Source organism: Xenopus laevis, chromosome 7L (genome assembly GCF_017654675.1).
Source record: "Xenopus laevis strain J_2021 chromosome 7L, Xenopus_laevis_v10.1, whole genome shotgun sequence".
NCBI classification, from domain to species: domain Eukaryota; kingdom Metazoa; phylum Chordata; class Amphibia; order Anura; family Pipidae; genus Xenopus; species Xenopus laevis.
In genome coordinates, this window is record NC_054383.1 from 47784824 (window position 1) to 47802415 (window position 17592).

The 17592-nt window shown below is 37.2% G+C and overlaps 1 protein-coding gene across 20 annotated transcripts in view; it reads left to right on the plus strand.

The window, feature by feature from the left end:
- The window catches only part of LOC108696280 (LIM domain-binding protein 3), a 119476-nt gene that overhangs the window by 39458 nt on the left and 62426 nt on the right, over positions 1–17592 (plus strand). For 15 of the 20 annotated variants that reach the window (XM_041568915.1, XM_041568914.1, XM_041568913.1 and 12 more), the window contains 3 exons: positions 3529–3680; positions 9429–9504; positions 16211–16620. In XM_041568915.1, coding sequence (XP_041424849.1) covers positions 3529–3680; positions 9429–9504; positions 16211–16620 — 638 coding nt within the window. The remainder of the gene's footprint in view (positions 1–3528; positions 3681–9428; positions 9505–16210; positions 16621–17592) is intronic. The other 5 variants (XM_041568921.1, XM_018225514.2, XM_018225515.2 and 2 more) reach the window with 1 other exon arrangement.

Genomic DNA, 17592 nt, shown 5'->3' on the forward strand with positions numbered 1-17592 from the left:
GCCATGAAATAGGCCAAATGTTTAGCAGCATGAGGGCCCACTGACACCTGGGCCCACCCGGACTTTTCGAGGTATCCCGGTGGGCCAGTCCGACACTGAATGGGCCATACATTTGAACAACCTAACTACATGAACAATTAGTCCTAAGTGAATTGTTCATGGCCACAAATAGTTATACTGCAGGATTTGTCTGATGGAGATTAGAGATGTCGCGAACTGTTCGCCGGCGAACTTGTTCGCGCGAACATCGGGTGTTCGCGCTCGCCGGAAGTTCGCCAACGTCGCGCGACGTTCGCCATTTTGGGTTCGCCATTGTTGGCGCTTTTTTTTGCCCTCTCACCCCAGACCAGCAGGTACATGGCAGCCAATCAGGAAGCTCTCCCCTGGACCACTCCCCTTCCCTATAAAAACCGAAGCCCTGCAGCGTTTTTTCACTCTGCCTGTGTGTGCTGAAGAGATAGTGTAGGGAGAGAGCTGCTGCCTGTTAGTGATTTCAGGGACAGTTGAAAGTTTGCTGGCTAGTAATCGTTTTGATACTGCTCTGTTATTGGAGGGACAGAAGTCTGCAGGGGTTTGAGGGACATTTTAGCTTAGGTAGCTTTGCTGGCTAGTAATCTACCTTCTACTGCAGTGCTCTGTATGTAGCTGCAGTGGGCAGCTGTCCTGCTTCTGATCTCATCTGCTGACTGCTGCAATAACAGTAGTCCTTGTAAGGACTGCTTTTATTTATTTTTTTGTTGTTTTACTACTACTACTACTACTACTACTATAAGAGCCCAGTGCTATTAGTCTAGCAGTGTTGGGGAGTGGGACTGGTGTGCTAATCTGCTGCTCCTAGTAGTTCAGCAGCACCAACTTTAATTTTTTTTTTTAATATTCATTTTTTTTTATTTTACTTTTTTTTATTTTACTACCGCTGTAGTAGTGTATAAGTTGACCTTTTAGGCATTATTTGCCCTGTAGGCATTATTTGCACACTGTTTTCTTCAACCCGCCATCGAGCTGTGTGACCTTGTTCACATTCTGTCTAAATATCCATAATATTACCGTCTCCAGAAAAAACACCGGAGTCACTTTTTTCAAGCAGCCATAATATATTTTACGTAATCCGTATCCACCGCTGTAGTAGTGTATACGTTGGCCTTGTAGGCATTATTTGCACACTGTTTTCTTCAACCCGCCATCGAGCTGTGTGACCTTGTTCCCATTCTGTCTAAATATCCATAATATTACCGTCTCCAGAAAAAACACCGGAGTCACTTTTTTCAAGCAGCATTCATATATTTTACGTAATCCGTATCCACCGCTGTAGTAGTGTATACGTTGGCCTTGTAGGCATTATTTGCACACTGTTTTCTTCAACCCGCCATCGAGCTGTGTGACCTTGTTCCCATTCTGTCTAAATATCCATAATATTACCGTCTCCAGAAAAAACACCGGAGTCACTTTTTTCAAGCAGCATTCATATATTTTACGTAATCCGTATCCACCGCTGTAGTAGTGTATACGTTGGCCTTGTAGGCATTATTTGCACACTGTTTTCTTCAACCCGCCATCGAGCTGTGTGACCTTGTTCACATTCTGTCTAAATATCCATAATATTACCGTCTCCAGAAAAAACACCGGAGTCACTTTTTTCAAGCAGCATTCATATATTTTACGTAATCCGTATCCACCGCTGTAGTAGTGTATACGTTGGCCTTGTAGGCATTATTTGCACACTGTTTTCTTCAACCCGCCATCGAGCTGTGTGACCTTGTTCCCATTCTGTCTAAATATCCATAATATTACCGTCTCCAGAAAAAACACCGGAGTCACTTTTTTCAAGCAGCATTCATATATTTTACGTAATCCGTATCCACCGCTGTAGTAGTGTATACGTTGACCTTGTAGGCATTGTTTGCCCAGTTTTTTTGGCCACAGCCACTGAAGCACAGAGGCCAGAAAAAATATGCCATATAAATGCTGAAAATAGTCATTTTTTGCCATACGTTGACTCAACGTATATGGCAAAAAATGACTATTTTCAGCATTTATGTGGCATATTTTTTCTGGCAACTGTGCTTCAGTGGCTGCAACCAAAAAAACTGGGCAAACAATGTCTACAAGGTCAACGTATGGCGAAAAATTACTATTTTCAGCATTTATATGGCATATTTTTTCTGGCAACTGTGCTTCAGTGGCTGCGTCCAAAAAAACTGGGCAAACAATGTCTACAAGGTCAACGTATGGCGAAAAATGACTATTTTCAGCATTTATATGGCATATTTTTTCTGGCAACTGTGCTTCAGTGGCTGCGTCCAAAAAAACTGGGCAAACAATGCCTACAAGGTCAACGTATGGCAGTTGTTTAAAGAGAACAGTAGATTACTAGCCAGCAAAGCTACCTAAGCTAAAATGTCCCTCAAATCCCTGCAGACTTCTGTCCCTCCAATACAGAGCAGTATCAAGCAGATTACTAGCCAGCAAACTTACTATCATCTGTCCCTGAAATCACTAACAGCTCTCCCCCTACACTATCTCTTCCAAGCACACACAGGCAGATTTTTCAGATACATTTTTGCCCTTGATCCCCCTCTGGCATGCCACTGTCCAGGTCGTTGCACCCTTTAAACAACTTTAAAATCATTTTTCTGGCCAGAAATGTCTTTTCTAGATGTTAAAGTTCGCCTTCCCATTGAAGTCTATGGGGTTCGCGAACCGTTCGCGAACCGCTCGCATTTTTGCGCAAGTTCGCGAATATGTTCGCGAACTTTTTTTCCGACGTTCGCTACATCCCTAATGGAGATAAGACAAAGTCTAGCAAGGCAGATGAACCAGCTTGCCAGCTATATTAAAGCAGAGACGGACATCAGTGGGGTTGGTTATATTAAACTAATCATGTAAGGTTAAAAGTCTATGGAACTTTTGTGATATATTGGGGCCATAACAAACCTTTGGAGGGCCAGGTCTCACCTTCAGGTCTCCAACTGGCCACTGCAATTTAAAATTGTTTTTTTCTTTATGAGAACTGGATATCTCGTAATATAAAATTACTAAAAGTAATTAACCGTGCATAGTAGTAAAATAGAAATATAATGAAAATGAGAAATTATAGGATGACAACATTCTTTTATCCTTACCAAGTTGCCAGTCATCTTTTCTAAATATCTGAAAGTAACTTGAATCTTTTTCCGTATTACACACATATTTATTCAGAAATATGTCATATATGTGCTTGCATGTGTATTTGAGCCTCTTCTCTATTTCAGTCTAGGGATGGGAGAATTTGACCTGGTTCTTTCGCTAAAAATTTGCCGCCAGCAAGTGTCGCAGATTCCCATTAATGTCTATGGGCGGCTAAATTTTTTTGACACTTGTCATTTTTTTTTGATGCGAGGCGCCATACAAGTCTATGGGTGTCATTTCCGCGGCGAAACAAGGCAAAAAAATTCGCCCATCCCACTGATTATGTGACAGCAATATATACCTGTTAATGGCATAATATAAATATACTGCTTAATAACTGAATATTATGTTTGTCACCAGGTTACCCCAGGCAGTAAAGCAGCACAATCCAGCATAAACCAGGGCGACATTGTAGTTGCTATTGATGGAGTCAACACAGACGGCATGACTCACTTAGAGGCTCAGAACAAGATTAAATCTGCCAGCTACAACTTGAGCCTCACACTTCAGAAGTAAGTGGACTGTACTTGTGCATTGCACATATTGATTTAATAGATAGAGGCATATGATAAAACACCATATCCCTATATTAATAGCTCAAGTAGTTAAAGGGGATGAGGAGTCAACATGGCAGAATGATTGTTCTCCTGAATTAGAAGGGAAATAAATGAGCTTAAAGCAGTCCCTTTATATATTTTGTATTTGCTATGGGAGTATGAGGTACCCATGTGGCAGGAACATGTGACCCCTTCTTCATCAGACTGAGACTTTGTCCCATTTGCCCCATCCCATTGTCAAGTTCTTCACCAGGACATTTGGCCAATGGACTGGCGTGGAATTTAGGTTCTTCATGAGTGTAATATTAGTCTAAGTTATGTTAGTTTTGTTTTGTAAAGTTTTTAATAAAACCCCTAAATTACATATGCAAGTTTGGTAGGGGTCACACACATTTTTGTCTCTTATTAAAACAAACCTTATGCTTGTCACATGCACAATGTACCAAGAAGTTGTTATCAATTATTTATTTTTTTGGAATTCACATATAATTGCTTTTTGAATTGTTTCAAAACTACCAAACAACTACTGTTGTTTCTGAACTATTCCAGTGACAGGTTCATGATGATGCTACACTATTAACTAATAACTATTTATACAGTAAGTTATTGTTAAAACCAGTCTTTACGTAAAACGCCAGTTTATACATTCAGAATTAAAAAAGCTATTTATTTGTTATTTACCTGTAATATTGAATGCTTCTTGCACAGTTCAGGAGCTGATCTGACTTAGGACACTTGCTTCTCTGGGTTATTTACCAGAATTCAGTGACACTTTTCCTCTAGCTTTCTAACAGTGTGTGTGTGTGTAAGGTTTGTACTGTCTAATGTAAAGCACACACATTTCTATACAATTTAGGCCACATGCCCTATCATCAAGCTCTGCATTTTTGAACCTGTGCACTTATATATCAGTCTCAATGGCACAGTTCCAGCAGTTGGCAGCAACCAACCCAGTTGTAGAGGTGCACCATCTCTATCACAATCCCCCTGCTATACCTCTCATCTGCAGGTCCAATTAAGCCCGTATTTTGTGCCATGTGCCTTAAAGTGACTTTGATGTCTGTATCTAGCACTATTATCCTATGTTTTTAATCAGGCAGGGCTCTTTTCATAAAGGGGACTGTTGGGTTCTATGAATACTGTAGGGGTGTTAAATCTGCCAATTGTAGTGTGGCTACTCAGAAATAAATTGACGTGTCCTGCAGCAGGCACTGTTTATGTGCATTTTTTATAAATGTTGTAAATTAAAGAGATGATTTGACAACCTTTTCTATTTGCATAGATTTCAGCACAATTCTTCAGGATGCATATTTTAAATTGTTTTGCTAAAATAGGATGCATATTACAGACTACTACATTAGTATGCAGAATAATTGATAATTAGATAAAACACACCCATGGTCATATCTAAATTTATTTTAACCTGATTTAACTATGTAATTACGTAAATCTGCAACAAAAATAAAACAAACCATTTGATGGTCATGTTCGCTCGTGAAACAGACAAAAATCCATGCCTGAGATAGCAGAGGGGTTGTGTATGTGATAAATATTCAGTATTATTTGCCTCCTGCAAACAATCTAACCATGAATCATCTTCCATAATGACCGTCAGTCATAAAGGGTTTGCTCACTTTTCCCCTGAGTTACAATATACAATGAGTTGCTTTTTGTTGATCTATATTAACCTCAACTGTATTTAAAAAAATGGGACTCAAATTTAAATACAGCACATAAGTAATTCTGCAAACAGCACAAACAGCACAACAACAATGCTGTTTACACCATTTACAGAACTCCCAGCATTTCAAGTTATTTTATCTAGTAAATAAACCCAAAGAGAGCAATGCTGCCGTCTATGTGTAGCATATAACTTTTATTTGAATTACACTTATTTTTGAATGTCCTTCATTTGTTCTCTGCTGGGATTATAAAGTGTAAAAACTGAATATAGGAGTCTATCAAGGAATGACTTATACAACAAAGGGTTATTCAGCCTGTTTCATCGTAAGCACCATCCATAGAGAGGCAATATCTCAAGTATAAATGGAACTTGTGCAACCTTCTGAAACATCTCTTGAGACTCCATTTTTTTAAACAATATAAGAAAAGATCAACATTAACAATGGAAAAGGCAGAAAAACATATAAAAGCATTCTAAAGTGATGAAGGAAATTTTTTTTCCACTAGCACATATTATACAACAGAAAAAAGAATTCCTCCATCTCTTCATAGCAGTGATGTATTAAATAATGTTTGTTCCACTTTCTTTCCTTTGTTTTCTTTAGTAATTTTTTCCTAGAGTCCAAATAATTTATGGGAATTGAAGGTTACTGGAAATTTGCCATTCATATAAATTTATGCTGTTCGGGGAATGATAAAAATTAAGGAGAAATAGTAATTCATGTAGAATCCATACAACAGACAAACAAAAATAACTGCTAGACTTTGTATTCATTCTTATATTGAGAAAAAAATGATATGCCTATAAAATATGTAGTCATTTCAAACTAAAATGACTGTATAGGGGTTATTTATCAAAGGTCAAATTTCAAATTTATGTGAATTTTTTTAATGTAATAAATTTGAATGTACTCACAACTTGAATGGGAGGTTATTTATGAAAAAAACGTAAACATATAATATTTGATCGAATACAAACAGCCTGAAAATTCAAATCAAATTTGAATCGAGTTATCCCCCGAAATAAAACTTGAATGTCAGGAAAGCAATTAACACCTTCAAATGGTTCAACGGACCTCTGCCATTGACTTGTAAATGAACTCGGCAGGTTTTAGGTGGCCAATATTTGAATTAGAACTGTTTCCAGTCGGGTGTGATAAATCTCACATTCAAATTTGAGTTTTAAAATGTTAAAATTCTAATTTACCATTCAAACCTTAATAAATCTGCCCCCTAGTGAACTTTGCTTTTAAGATTTTATGTACCCTGTTCATTTGTAAGTAGAGTATCTACTATTATTATAAGGGTTATATACTAAAGTCCGAATGTTTCTGATTTTTTAAATAAAAAGTCAGACCAAAAACTAGAATGCCCGATTTAACCTTATTTATTATTGAAAACCGGATTCCTGAGTTTTTTTCCCGAGTTTTTTTCCCGAATCAATAGATTTTTTGGACTTTTCGAATTTTTGCTTGAAAAGCAAGAAAAAATCAGATTTTCAGGCTAATTCCAGTGCAGAACAAATAAACTACAAAATAGGATAGAGACCTATACACAATCTCAGCAGGTCTGAGATGTCTGCATTAAGCTTTAATAAATCTTGAAAAATATGAGTTTAAAAAAAAACTAAAAATTAGTTTTGCCCCAAAAAGCTCAACCAGAATTTAGTAAATAAACCCCTATGTGTTGTATGTGGGATACATATTACCTGACCAACGAAGTTCATTTTTGGTTATATGCCCTTGCCCATGGTCTGGGGCCTGTGCACTTGGATCCTTGGCAAGCACTGCTATGTATGCTCTTCATTATATCTACTTGCATATGTTTATCCTTAATACATTTGGCAAGCAAAACATTATATACATTTATATTTACAAGAACAGTAACATCAAGACAAACATAAAAGAAAAAGGTCTACCACTTTTAATGATAAAATTGAGAAAAATTAGAACCATGGTGCCAAGCAATAAGGTTAATACAGGAGTTAATGCTAACATTGTCTTAAATTATTCTTTAAGTTAAATTTTTTTGCATCAGTAGGTTCACTAACAATATAATATGTGGAATATTTTGCATGTTTCCTTTACGCATTAAAACTAAGCAAATTTTTGGTCTGCCATGGATTCGCAAAACTGTGGCAAAAATTTGCAGCTGAAAAATTTGCAGCGATCAAACACATTGCCAAGACAAAAAAGTCACCATAAGAAAAAACGCCCACTGACTTTAATGCATTTGGACAAAAAAGTCGCTGACACAAAAAGTTTCCGACACAAAAAAGTTGGCAGAAGAAAAATTTACTTTGATGCATTTGGATAGAGAAAAATTGCGCATAAAATTTTTTTTGAAGTCCATTGGGAGAGATTTGCTCATCACTACCAACTGTCTCTTGTATGACATAAATACACTCACGTCTTTCTAAAAATATAGTGTATAATGTGACATTTCCATATAACAGAGTAGAGAAAAATGTGATGATGAATTTATGATGAATCTATATTTTCCGTTAACAAAAAAAAAACTGTTTTGTAAAACTATAGCTTTAGAGACAGTTTATTACATACTGAATGGCTATGCTAGTGTTTTCTAGGTCATATAAAATGGCAAATATCATTGTATTCAATATAAAAGGAATCTAACTGAATGCCTTTAAATCTTTATACAATCCTAACTACAAAAAAAGCAATTTCTGTCTGAAATAAAAAATAGTTTCCTGCTTTAGCTAGTAGAAAACTGGAAAAAAAGAATTTAAGTGAATTCAATCTTTGCAATTCAATATACACTGATTGAATAAAGCCCAAAGCTGGACAGTCATTTAGCCTGCAATACACAACAAGGGCATTCAGACCTTCAAGTGGGCAGCTATTATTTACTCTCAAAATAAAAGTGCTCAACCAACCAGGAATTAAAGGCTCAAGAAATTCTATATAATATTATATACTGGATAATACAATGAATAGTATACGCCATAATTTAAAAGATTATTAAAAGCTACAGAAGACTGCTCTGAGAAGGTCATGTGTTTTCATACAGGGCACAGAATTTCAAGGCTACGTTTAATATAATTTAAATTCTACTATTGGTTATATTATCTTTCATATTTTCGATAACAAAAATGAATTGACAAGCATGAGGGACATATTTAGCACAATTGATATTCTGTAAAAGTGCAGAGCCCTTTCAAGTATTCAGTTTCTAATACTATATTATATGATATTATGGGTCATTAGCAGGTTCACAATATCATATGGTCTCAATTTCTTATTAGTAACGTAACTAGAGGGGAGCGGGCCCTGGCACGGGACGTGCAGCCGGGCTCCCGCCCCCCTCCATATGCCGGGAATTACTAAAGAAGTCAAGGGGCCCTGAGGGGGTGCGGGCTCTGGCCCAATCACACCCTCTGCTCCCCCAGTAGTTACGCCACTGTTTCTAATACTATATCATATGATTTATACATTCTGTTTAATATGTCATTGTATTAATCTTCTTATTCTGCATACTATTTGTTATCATATTGATTTTTATGGTTCATTGTGAAAACCAAATAAAATATTTCAAACCTATATCATATGATAATGATATTATGAACCTGTTAATGACTTATCATTCATATTTTGTTCTTCTAGCTATTATTTAATCCTTTAAATGCCTGGTCTAAAATAAAGATTGTAAATTTGTCTACGATAAAATAAACGATGTTTCCATTTATTCCAGTTATTTGTTTTTAACACTATACTGTATTGTTAGAAAAATCTGTTATAATATTATAATATACTGTACTTGAAGATGGAAGTTTTTGGAGCTACAAAGAGTTGTACAGTTGGAGGTCCTCAACTTTGGCCCTGAAAATATATTTCTATGTTATGTTAGCTGCAATATAATGTAAATGGGGAAATATCCATATTTTTATGATCTAATGAGCATGTCTCTCTTTGCCCTCTGTATGGGTCATTATTTATATATAATCTTACTGTTTCAGAAAAGGTTGGCATTTATAATGATAATAATAATTTCTGTACATAGATCAAAGCGTCCTGGACCAGTTCCCACAGCTACCCCACGAATGGATTCCCCAATGCCAGTGATCCCTCATCAAAAGGTATTTATATGCAGTTTTAAATTGTCAGGTAGCACATGTTGTAAATCTGAGTTTCCAATATTGCATATCCCATAAACCTAATTAAATTTGTTTAAGGTTAGTATCAAAACTAGTATCAAAACAGAAGATCCCTCCAGTTGTACAAACATTTAAATTTCAGGTGGTAGGTCTTAAAAAAACATTTTAAAACTATAATTTCTATATTTAATATCTATTACATAGTACCACATGTATGTAAACACTTTAAAATTGGAGTTTCAATTTATATATCATTTTTTTATAAGAATCTAGAATGTGTTTGTGTTATGTAGCTAGTTAGCAATGGTGAAGATCTGCAGTGGTGAGGAGACAGGGTTGTTCCTATATACTGACTGCCATGTGACTATCATTATATAATCTTCATTTAACGAAAATTACAGGCAAAGCATGCACACCCTCTAATTAAATGCTTACGTTGTGCAGTGCATTTAAGGTTGCAATAATTATTTTGCTTCCCAACTACAGCAACACCCTTCTTCTTATGTTAATTGTAAAGGCATCTATTATATACACATATTTGTAAAGGAAAACTCAGGCTTCATGTTAATCTTGCTGTAATTGAAATAGCAACATTTCACCAGAGCTTGATAGCGGATGGGATTACCGATGACCATATGAGTTTGTTGTAGCATCTGTAGAAAACTATACACTGAAATACTTTATGAGAGTGGGAAATGGTATACATGAGCAAACTCTAAAGCTGGTTGAACACATGAATGAATAAATGGCATTGATCTAATTAACTGGCTAATGGTTATAACAGTATGTCAAGGTCCAAAAATCCTTTTTTTTTTTTTTTTTGCTTTGGCTGATCAACAGAATCTTTTTTCTTGAGGCCGTGTTGACTAAGGATCAGACATAACACATCAAATATATGGAACCATATATGAATATGTGTAGCGAGGTTTATGTCAAATTCTGTCTTTTTATCTTTACCTTTTTATATATGCATGGGACTTGAGGTTTTCCAGATAAGGGATTCTTCTGTAATTTGGATAATCCTTCTATGATTTTGGATGTCTTCTAAAAAACATTTAAACATAAAGAGGCAGATTTATTAAAGGTCGAGTTGTTGTTTTCCACGAAAAGTCAAAAATCAATTTTTTAACATTCTATATTTTAACATTCCAGTTTTTTCTTAAATTAGGAACCATTCGAGTTGTGAGTTCATTCTAGGTCTAAAAAAGCTCACATAACTAAAGTTTAAGCTTTGATAAATAACCCCCTAAGTAAACCTAATGGGATAGTTTTGCCACAAATCTGGATTTATGCAGCTTCGTCACCATTAAGTACAAGGTAATGTTATAGTATTACAGAGAAAAAGGAAATCATTTTTTTAACTAAAATTATTACCGTAAAATGTATAATGGGTTTCCAGATAAGAGATAACATACATGTACTAAATAATATAAGTAATAATAATACAGGTATGGGACATATTATCCACAATGCTCAGGACCTAGGGCTTTCCAGATAAGGAGTCTTTCCATAATTTGCATCATTACACCTTATATCTACTGAAGAACATTTATATTTATAAATAAGCCCAGTACAATTTGTTTTGCCACAAATAAGGATTCATGCAGCTTATTACCATCAAATACAATGTACTGTTTAATTATTACAGCGGAAAAGGAAATCATTTTTTAAAAATTACAATTACTTGCTTAAAATGGAGTCTATGGGACATGGTCTTTCCATAATTGTGAGTTTTCTGGATAATGAGTTTCCATGTAAAAGATCCCTTTGTAATTAGGGATGTCGCGGACTGTTCTGCGGCGAACTTGTTCGCGCGAACATCGGCTGTTCGCGTCCGCCGCAAGTTCGCGAACGTCGCACGACGTTCGCCAATAGGCGTTCGCGTCAAAATCGTTCGACCATTCGACCATTCGGTCGCTAAAATCGAACGATTTTCGTTCGATTCGAACGAAAATCGTTCGATCGAACGATTAAAATCCTTCGATCGTTCGAATCGAACGATTTTCGGATGTTCGAAGTTCGCGAACTGTTCGCGAACTGTTCGCATTTTTTGCCGGTGTTCGCGAACGGCGTTCGCGAACACATTATCGGCGGTTCGCTACATCCCTATTTGTAATAGAACATAATAGAAAATATTTCAACTGCACACTTATCTTTGCTTATGGAACCCCACTGGCAATTCAAAGGCAGGGGAAGTTGTCGCAAAGAAAGTGATCAAAATTGTTCATAATTTGTTCAGCAACTATGCAGCTTTTGTTTTAAAGGCTAGAACTGAAGTTTTGTTGTGCAGTTTGTTTTATCCATCTTGTGCAACATTATTAAAAAATATGAGGTGTTTGTTCTCTTTTTTTCTAATGCCTGAATCTGAATGTTTTGGCAAAATAAATCTCCCATCCATAGTTATAACTGCATCTCTTGCTAGCCAGTTGAACAGAATTGTTGCATTTCCATAATGGAATTTCTGGACTTGTCAACATTAGTTTATTCACTGATTCACTGAGGTGACCGTGATCTACCTGGCAGGCTCATATTCACCTCGGCTGGCATAGCTGTTTTTTTGGATTATACACTACATGGTCAAAAGTATCTGGACACATTTTAAGTTCCAAACTGCATCCAGTAGCAATGTAACAACAACTACTATTCATAGGAAGCTAAGGGATTTTTTTATGAGTGACTTGAAGTAAACAAATGTAACATCACCACTTGCTATGCGTCTGCTAGTGTGATATAAAGACCACTGGCACTGAACTCTGGAGCATTGGAAAGGTATCCTCTACGATAAATGCTATTTTCACAATCTGGCAGTCTGATGGAAAAGCCTGTTTTACGAAGATGCAAGGAGAATACTACTTGTCTGGAGGCTATTTTTCATAGTTTGCACTAGGGCCTCAGTTTCCCTAAAGGGAAATTTTGGAACTACAGTGTACAATGACGTTCTTGACAATTTTAGCTGTCTACTTTGTGGCAACAGTTTCAAAAAGGCTTTTTTTCTGTTTCATTACAATAATGGCTCAATGAACAAAGGGAGGTCTGTACAGAATAGGATTGCTGAGATGGGAATGGAAGAATTGACACACAGACCTGACCTCAACTCACCTAAACACCAGTGGGATGAACTATGATACTTTAGCAGAGTGATGTGCTACTGACTGACCAGTGGGGTCTGATTAGCCTCAGGTGGCTAATCAGTACTCCTTAAAAACCCAGGCTGGTCAGTTTCTCATGATCTCTGACTCGGAGAGAAATGGGGAGAGAGTTGTGGATTCTAACAGTAAGGAACCTATGTGGCTGCGCACACACAGTCACCCATATAGAATGTCTGTAACGTGACTGCCTTTTTGTTATTATTGTTCTAACACTGCTGCCTAAAGATATTTTTGTTGTTTTTGGAAAGAAAACTGTCTTGATTTATACCTGTTGCTGCTGGCTGAAATAAAAGCCATTTTTAAGAGACTTTTGCTGTCCTGACGCTTACTCTGTGGAAACCTGTCATATATGGTGTCAGAAGTGGGATAGTAATACACAGAGTGCCCTTGGTTGTTAGAGGGGCTAGAGATCAAAAAACATTAGTGTTTTTTTGCAAAATTTGGAGCAGCAACAAGATAAGCAAATCCAACAACAGGAAAGGCATATCCAACAACAGGATCAGCAGATTCAACTTCAGACAGTTAGAGGACTAGCTCCCCAAACAGTAAGATTAATTGCTGCAACTCCAGGCTGCACAGTCCAGTCCAGAGGCAGCACCCATGCCTAAACCTCTCCTGTTAAAAATGAGACGGTCTGATGATCCAGAGACTTTTCTCATGACTTTTGAAAAGGTAGTCAGTGCCCAAAATGGCCTGAGGACCAGTGGCACATTTAACTGACTCTACTGCTGACTGGTGAAGCACAGTCAGCTTACAGAAACCTTCCTGCAGACAAGGCTAATGCCTACTAAGAAGTTAAGTCTGCCATCATGGACAAACTGGGCCTTACACCAGAGGTAAACCCCCAGCGATTATGGTCTGAGCCGTATTCCACACAGGTCCAGTCCAGAGTTTTAGCCCAGCGGCTTATGGACTTTTGCGCCAGGTGGATCCAGTCTGCAGGAAGACTTCAGATCAGGTACTAGAGCAGTTTCTGCTTGTCCTGCATGTTGGGTCCAAAGGCACAAACTGTTACCCTCCCACTAGCTGTACAACTAGTGGAAAATTATCTATCGACAGAAGAGGAACTTGCAACAGGCATCCACAGAGCCAGTGTTCACACTCCAGCAACAGCTGTTCCCGCATGGTGCTGCACAGTCTCCCAGACAGCCAGGGGATTCCCACGTGTCCCGCGTGACAGGGGTCAATGCAACCAGGTAAACCTCAGAGCAAGTGGCTCCTCACCTGAAAGGAATTTCCTGTGGAGCCCATACTGCCAGGGCAAGGTACAGTATTACCGGAGGAGTTTACCGTTCCTCCATTTGACTCTGCTATTGTTTCCTCTCCATGTGAAGGTTACGATATGGACTGCACGTTTGCGAAAACTACAGCCACAGCAGCCCTCAAGGAAAGTCAGTTTGTCCCTGCGGTAAGGGTGGAGGTCTATGGGAAGCAGGTTACCGGAATGGTTGATTCAGGTTCCGGGACCACTCTCATTCTGAAAGAGTTAATTCCCCCAGAGCTCATTAACTACAATGCTGTTTATAGTATTGAGTGTATCCATGGGGAGGTAAAAAAGTATCCTACAGCCCAGGTAACCTTAAGGGTTAATGGCCAGCAAGTTTCCCTTTGTGTGGCAGTTGCACCTTGGCTGCCTACTCCTGTGTTACTGGGAAGAGACTTTCCTTTTTATTTTTCTTTAATGCCAACACATTCTCCTGTGAAGCATGTGTGTTTAGGTGCACCTGATAGACTGTTGCATGTCTCACTAGACTTCTTTATCCAGACACAGCGCCAGAGAAAGTCCCAGAAACAGAGACAAATGGACAAACAGGACTGTGTTTCTAATAAAGGGACTAATGGTAAAACCTCTTGGGGGTCTCCTGTTCGGGGAAGCAAATCCCACTAACAATGTTTCAAAATTTCACGGGGATCATTCCCAAAAGAGTAAAGCTGTCATAGGAGCAAAGAAAGACTAACTTTTAGATTAATATCCTTGTTAATACCCTTGGTTTAAGAATGAGATGTTGAACAGGCATTTATAGGGATACTTTTGGCCATATAGTGTATTTCAAACCCTAATTTAAAGGAATCCTGTCATGGGAAAACATGTTTTTTTTTCAAAACACATCAGTTAATAGTGCTACTCCAGCAGAATTCTGCATTGAAATCCATTTCTCAAAAGAGCAAACAGATTTTTTTATATTCATTTTTGAAATCTGACATGGGGCTAGACATTTTGTCAATTTCCCAGCTGCCCCTGGTCATGTGACTTGTGCCTGCACTTTAGGAGAGAAATGATTTCTGGGAGGCTGCTGTTTTTCCTTCTCAATGTAACTGAATGTGTCTCAGTGGGACATGGGTTTTTACTATGGAGTGTTGTTCAAGATCTACCAGGCAGCTGTTATCTTGTGTTAGGGAGCTATTAACTGATTCATTTTGAAAAAAAAAAATTTCCCATGACATTATCCCTTTAAGGGATGTGTGGATGGTGTAAATTAAGAAATCGTTCTAAAATCTTGCCATAGCTTCGGATATTGCTGAGAATTATGTCTGGTGCTCGGAGAAATAAGACTGTAATACATTAAGCTGTATACTGTAGATAAAATTGAAATGACTCCACGTCAGACTGGAAATGGATAGGAACTGAATCCAATACAAGAGAAAAATGCAGAAGTTAGCAAAAAGGCAGGGTCAACATTTAGTTATACATATTAGGGTCTAAATAAGAAGTCACTGCTGACGAGAGGGAAATGCTGAAATAAAACAAAGATGAAACAGTCAAGATTACACCTGAATTATTTTCATTGGTAGTGGGAATTTGGAACTGCATTGCAATGATACTTTGGCTTGTAAACCCTGTAACCACGCCATTCTAATTCAAGGTCATATCATTGGTAATATATATTCAGTTTGAGAAAATGTGATCATAACATGTTATGATAAATGAATAACAGAAAAGCAACAATAAGTTTTAACCAGTAAAGCTAGGATATATCTTAGTTTAAATTAGCAAACTATGGGAACAAACACTGGACAAAACTGTCAAGTGCGTGACTCATAAAACTGTCTGTAGTATTTAATCTAGTATGCAATGTGCCAGAAAGGTAGATTGGCACCTAAGTAAGTGTTTTTGATACAGTTTGCATGCAGTCTATCTGCGTCACCCCAAATTATGAAGACAATTGGTAAAATGCTTGCTAAGCTTTACAATGCATTCATTTTTTTAATAAAGCTTCTCTCAAAAGATGTTCTCAGGGAGAAAAACAAACATCTTACAAAGCAAGTGTTATTTCCTAAATCTGTAACTCGTTAGTATAATGTCTGCATAACGGAGCTAAGCATACAGTAAGAGATATCATGCTACAGTACTTGTAAACCTTATTTATTTTCCTTTTCTGTAAACAAACAAAAATATTTAATTGAAAATATTGAATTGCAAAGCATGGGTTTCAGTGCTACAGTACTGATGCTATTTAGTTATGTTTACTTTGACTTCTTTGCATGTCTGCTCTGATCGCTGTCTTCTTCTTTCTTGACTTGCATGTATGCTGTTACAGGACCACGCTTTGGAAATCAATGGCAGCAGAACAGCCTACAGTACTGTGTCTAGCAAATCTGCTGTGCCACTGGGTGGTTTTATGAACACAAATGGGACAATGGCAGGCTACATCAGCAAGCAAGAAACCAACCATTCTCATAGCTCTACTTTTATAAAGACCTCAGTTAGAACCTCCATGTCAACCCACTCAGTGGCATCTGAAACATCTCCGATTAAGGGTAGCATAGGGTCAAAAGTTGATCCCTTGGTTAGTGGTGCCAATAAGCCCAATAATCAATTTAGCCCATCTAAAAATCGACTATATAATAACCCTGTTGGGCTTTACTCAGCAGAGACTTTGAACGAAATGGCGGAAATGCATAAATTAAGCCTGAAAGGAAGGGCTTCAGAAGGTGGTCTTCAGAGAGGGTATGTAAAATCTAAAGTTAAAATATGCAAATAGCAGGTATATTAAATATGGTGTAATTAAAAAATAAATAGTAAGGTAGACAAAATATTGGGGTTTATTTACTTGCATAGATTCTAAGTTGCACCAGTACAATAACCTATAGTAAACAATCTTGTACTTTTTCTTTACTTTTTAATTTCTAAGTTATACTAGACTTGACAGAACTAATTGTCAATTGGTTGTTGTTTATAAAGTGCCTGCCCTGGTGCTATAGAGCCCTTCTATTAGTAAATGAGCCCCTATATTAAATCTTTCTTTATGTGCAGTGCCTTATATAGTATTTACCCTGGGTTATAATGCTGCTTTATAGTCTATGTCTTAAAACTGATAGCCTTGTAAATTCAGTAAAATGCTAAATATACAGTAATTGATGAAAATTAACCTTATTTGTATATATTTGCTTTATAAAAGTAACTCTTGGTCGTTGGTATACATTTTGGAGCAGGCTTGCTTTACCCTTCCTGGCATGAGCAGTTCTAACAATGTTATGTTATGGTTATAAGTTACTTTGACTTTTCCAGCTGCCAGTCTCATACTTCAGTTACATTCTTTGCTCAGTCATAATGGTATTTGGTGTTTGTAACAGAGTGCCTTCATTAAATGTTGAAGTGCTGTGTTAAATGTGTAAAACATCAATGTCTTGGCTATTTAGTAAGAGCAGGCAGCTCTTACTACCAGGTGCATTATTATATTGTATAACAATGAATAGAAAATTAAGAGATGCTAATACTTAAACAATCATTTGTATCGGGATCACACCTTTTTTTTTCCAAATATTAACATTTTGGACTACAGCTGCCTGAAATGATTGGCCTAACTCATTAAGAAGCACTTCAGAAATTGGGTTGCTATAAACCATTGTATTGACTTCTAGCCTCTCTTAGCCTGATAAGCTCAGAAGTTCTGTGCTACTGAAAATTCTAAATTTTGGA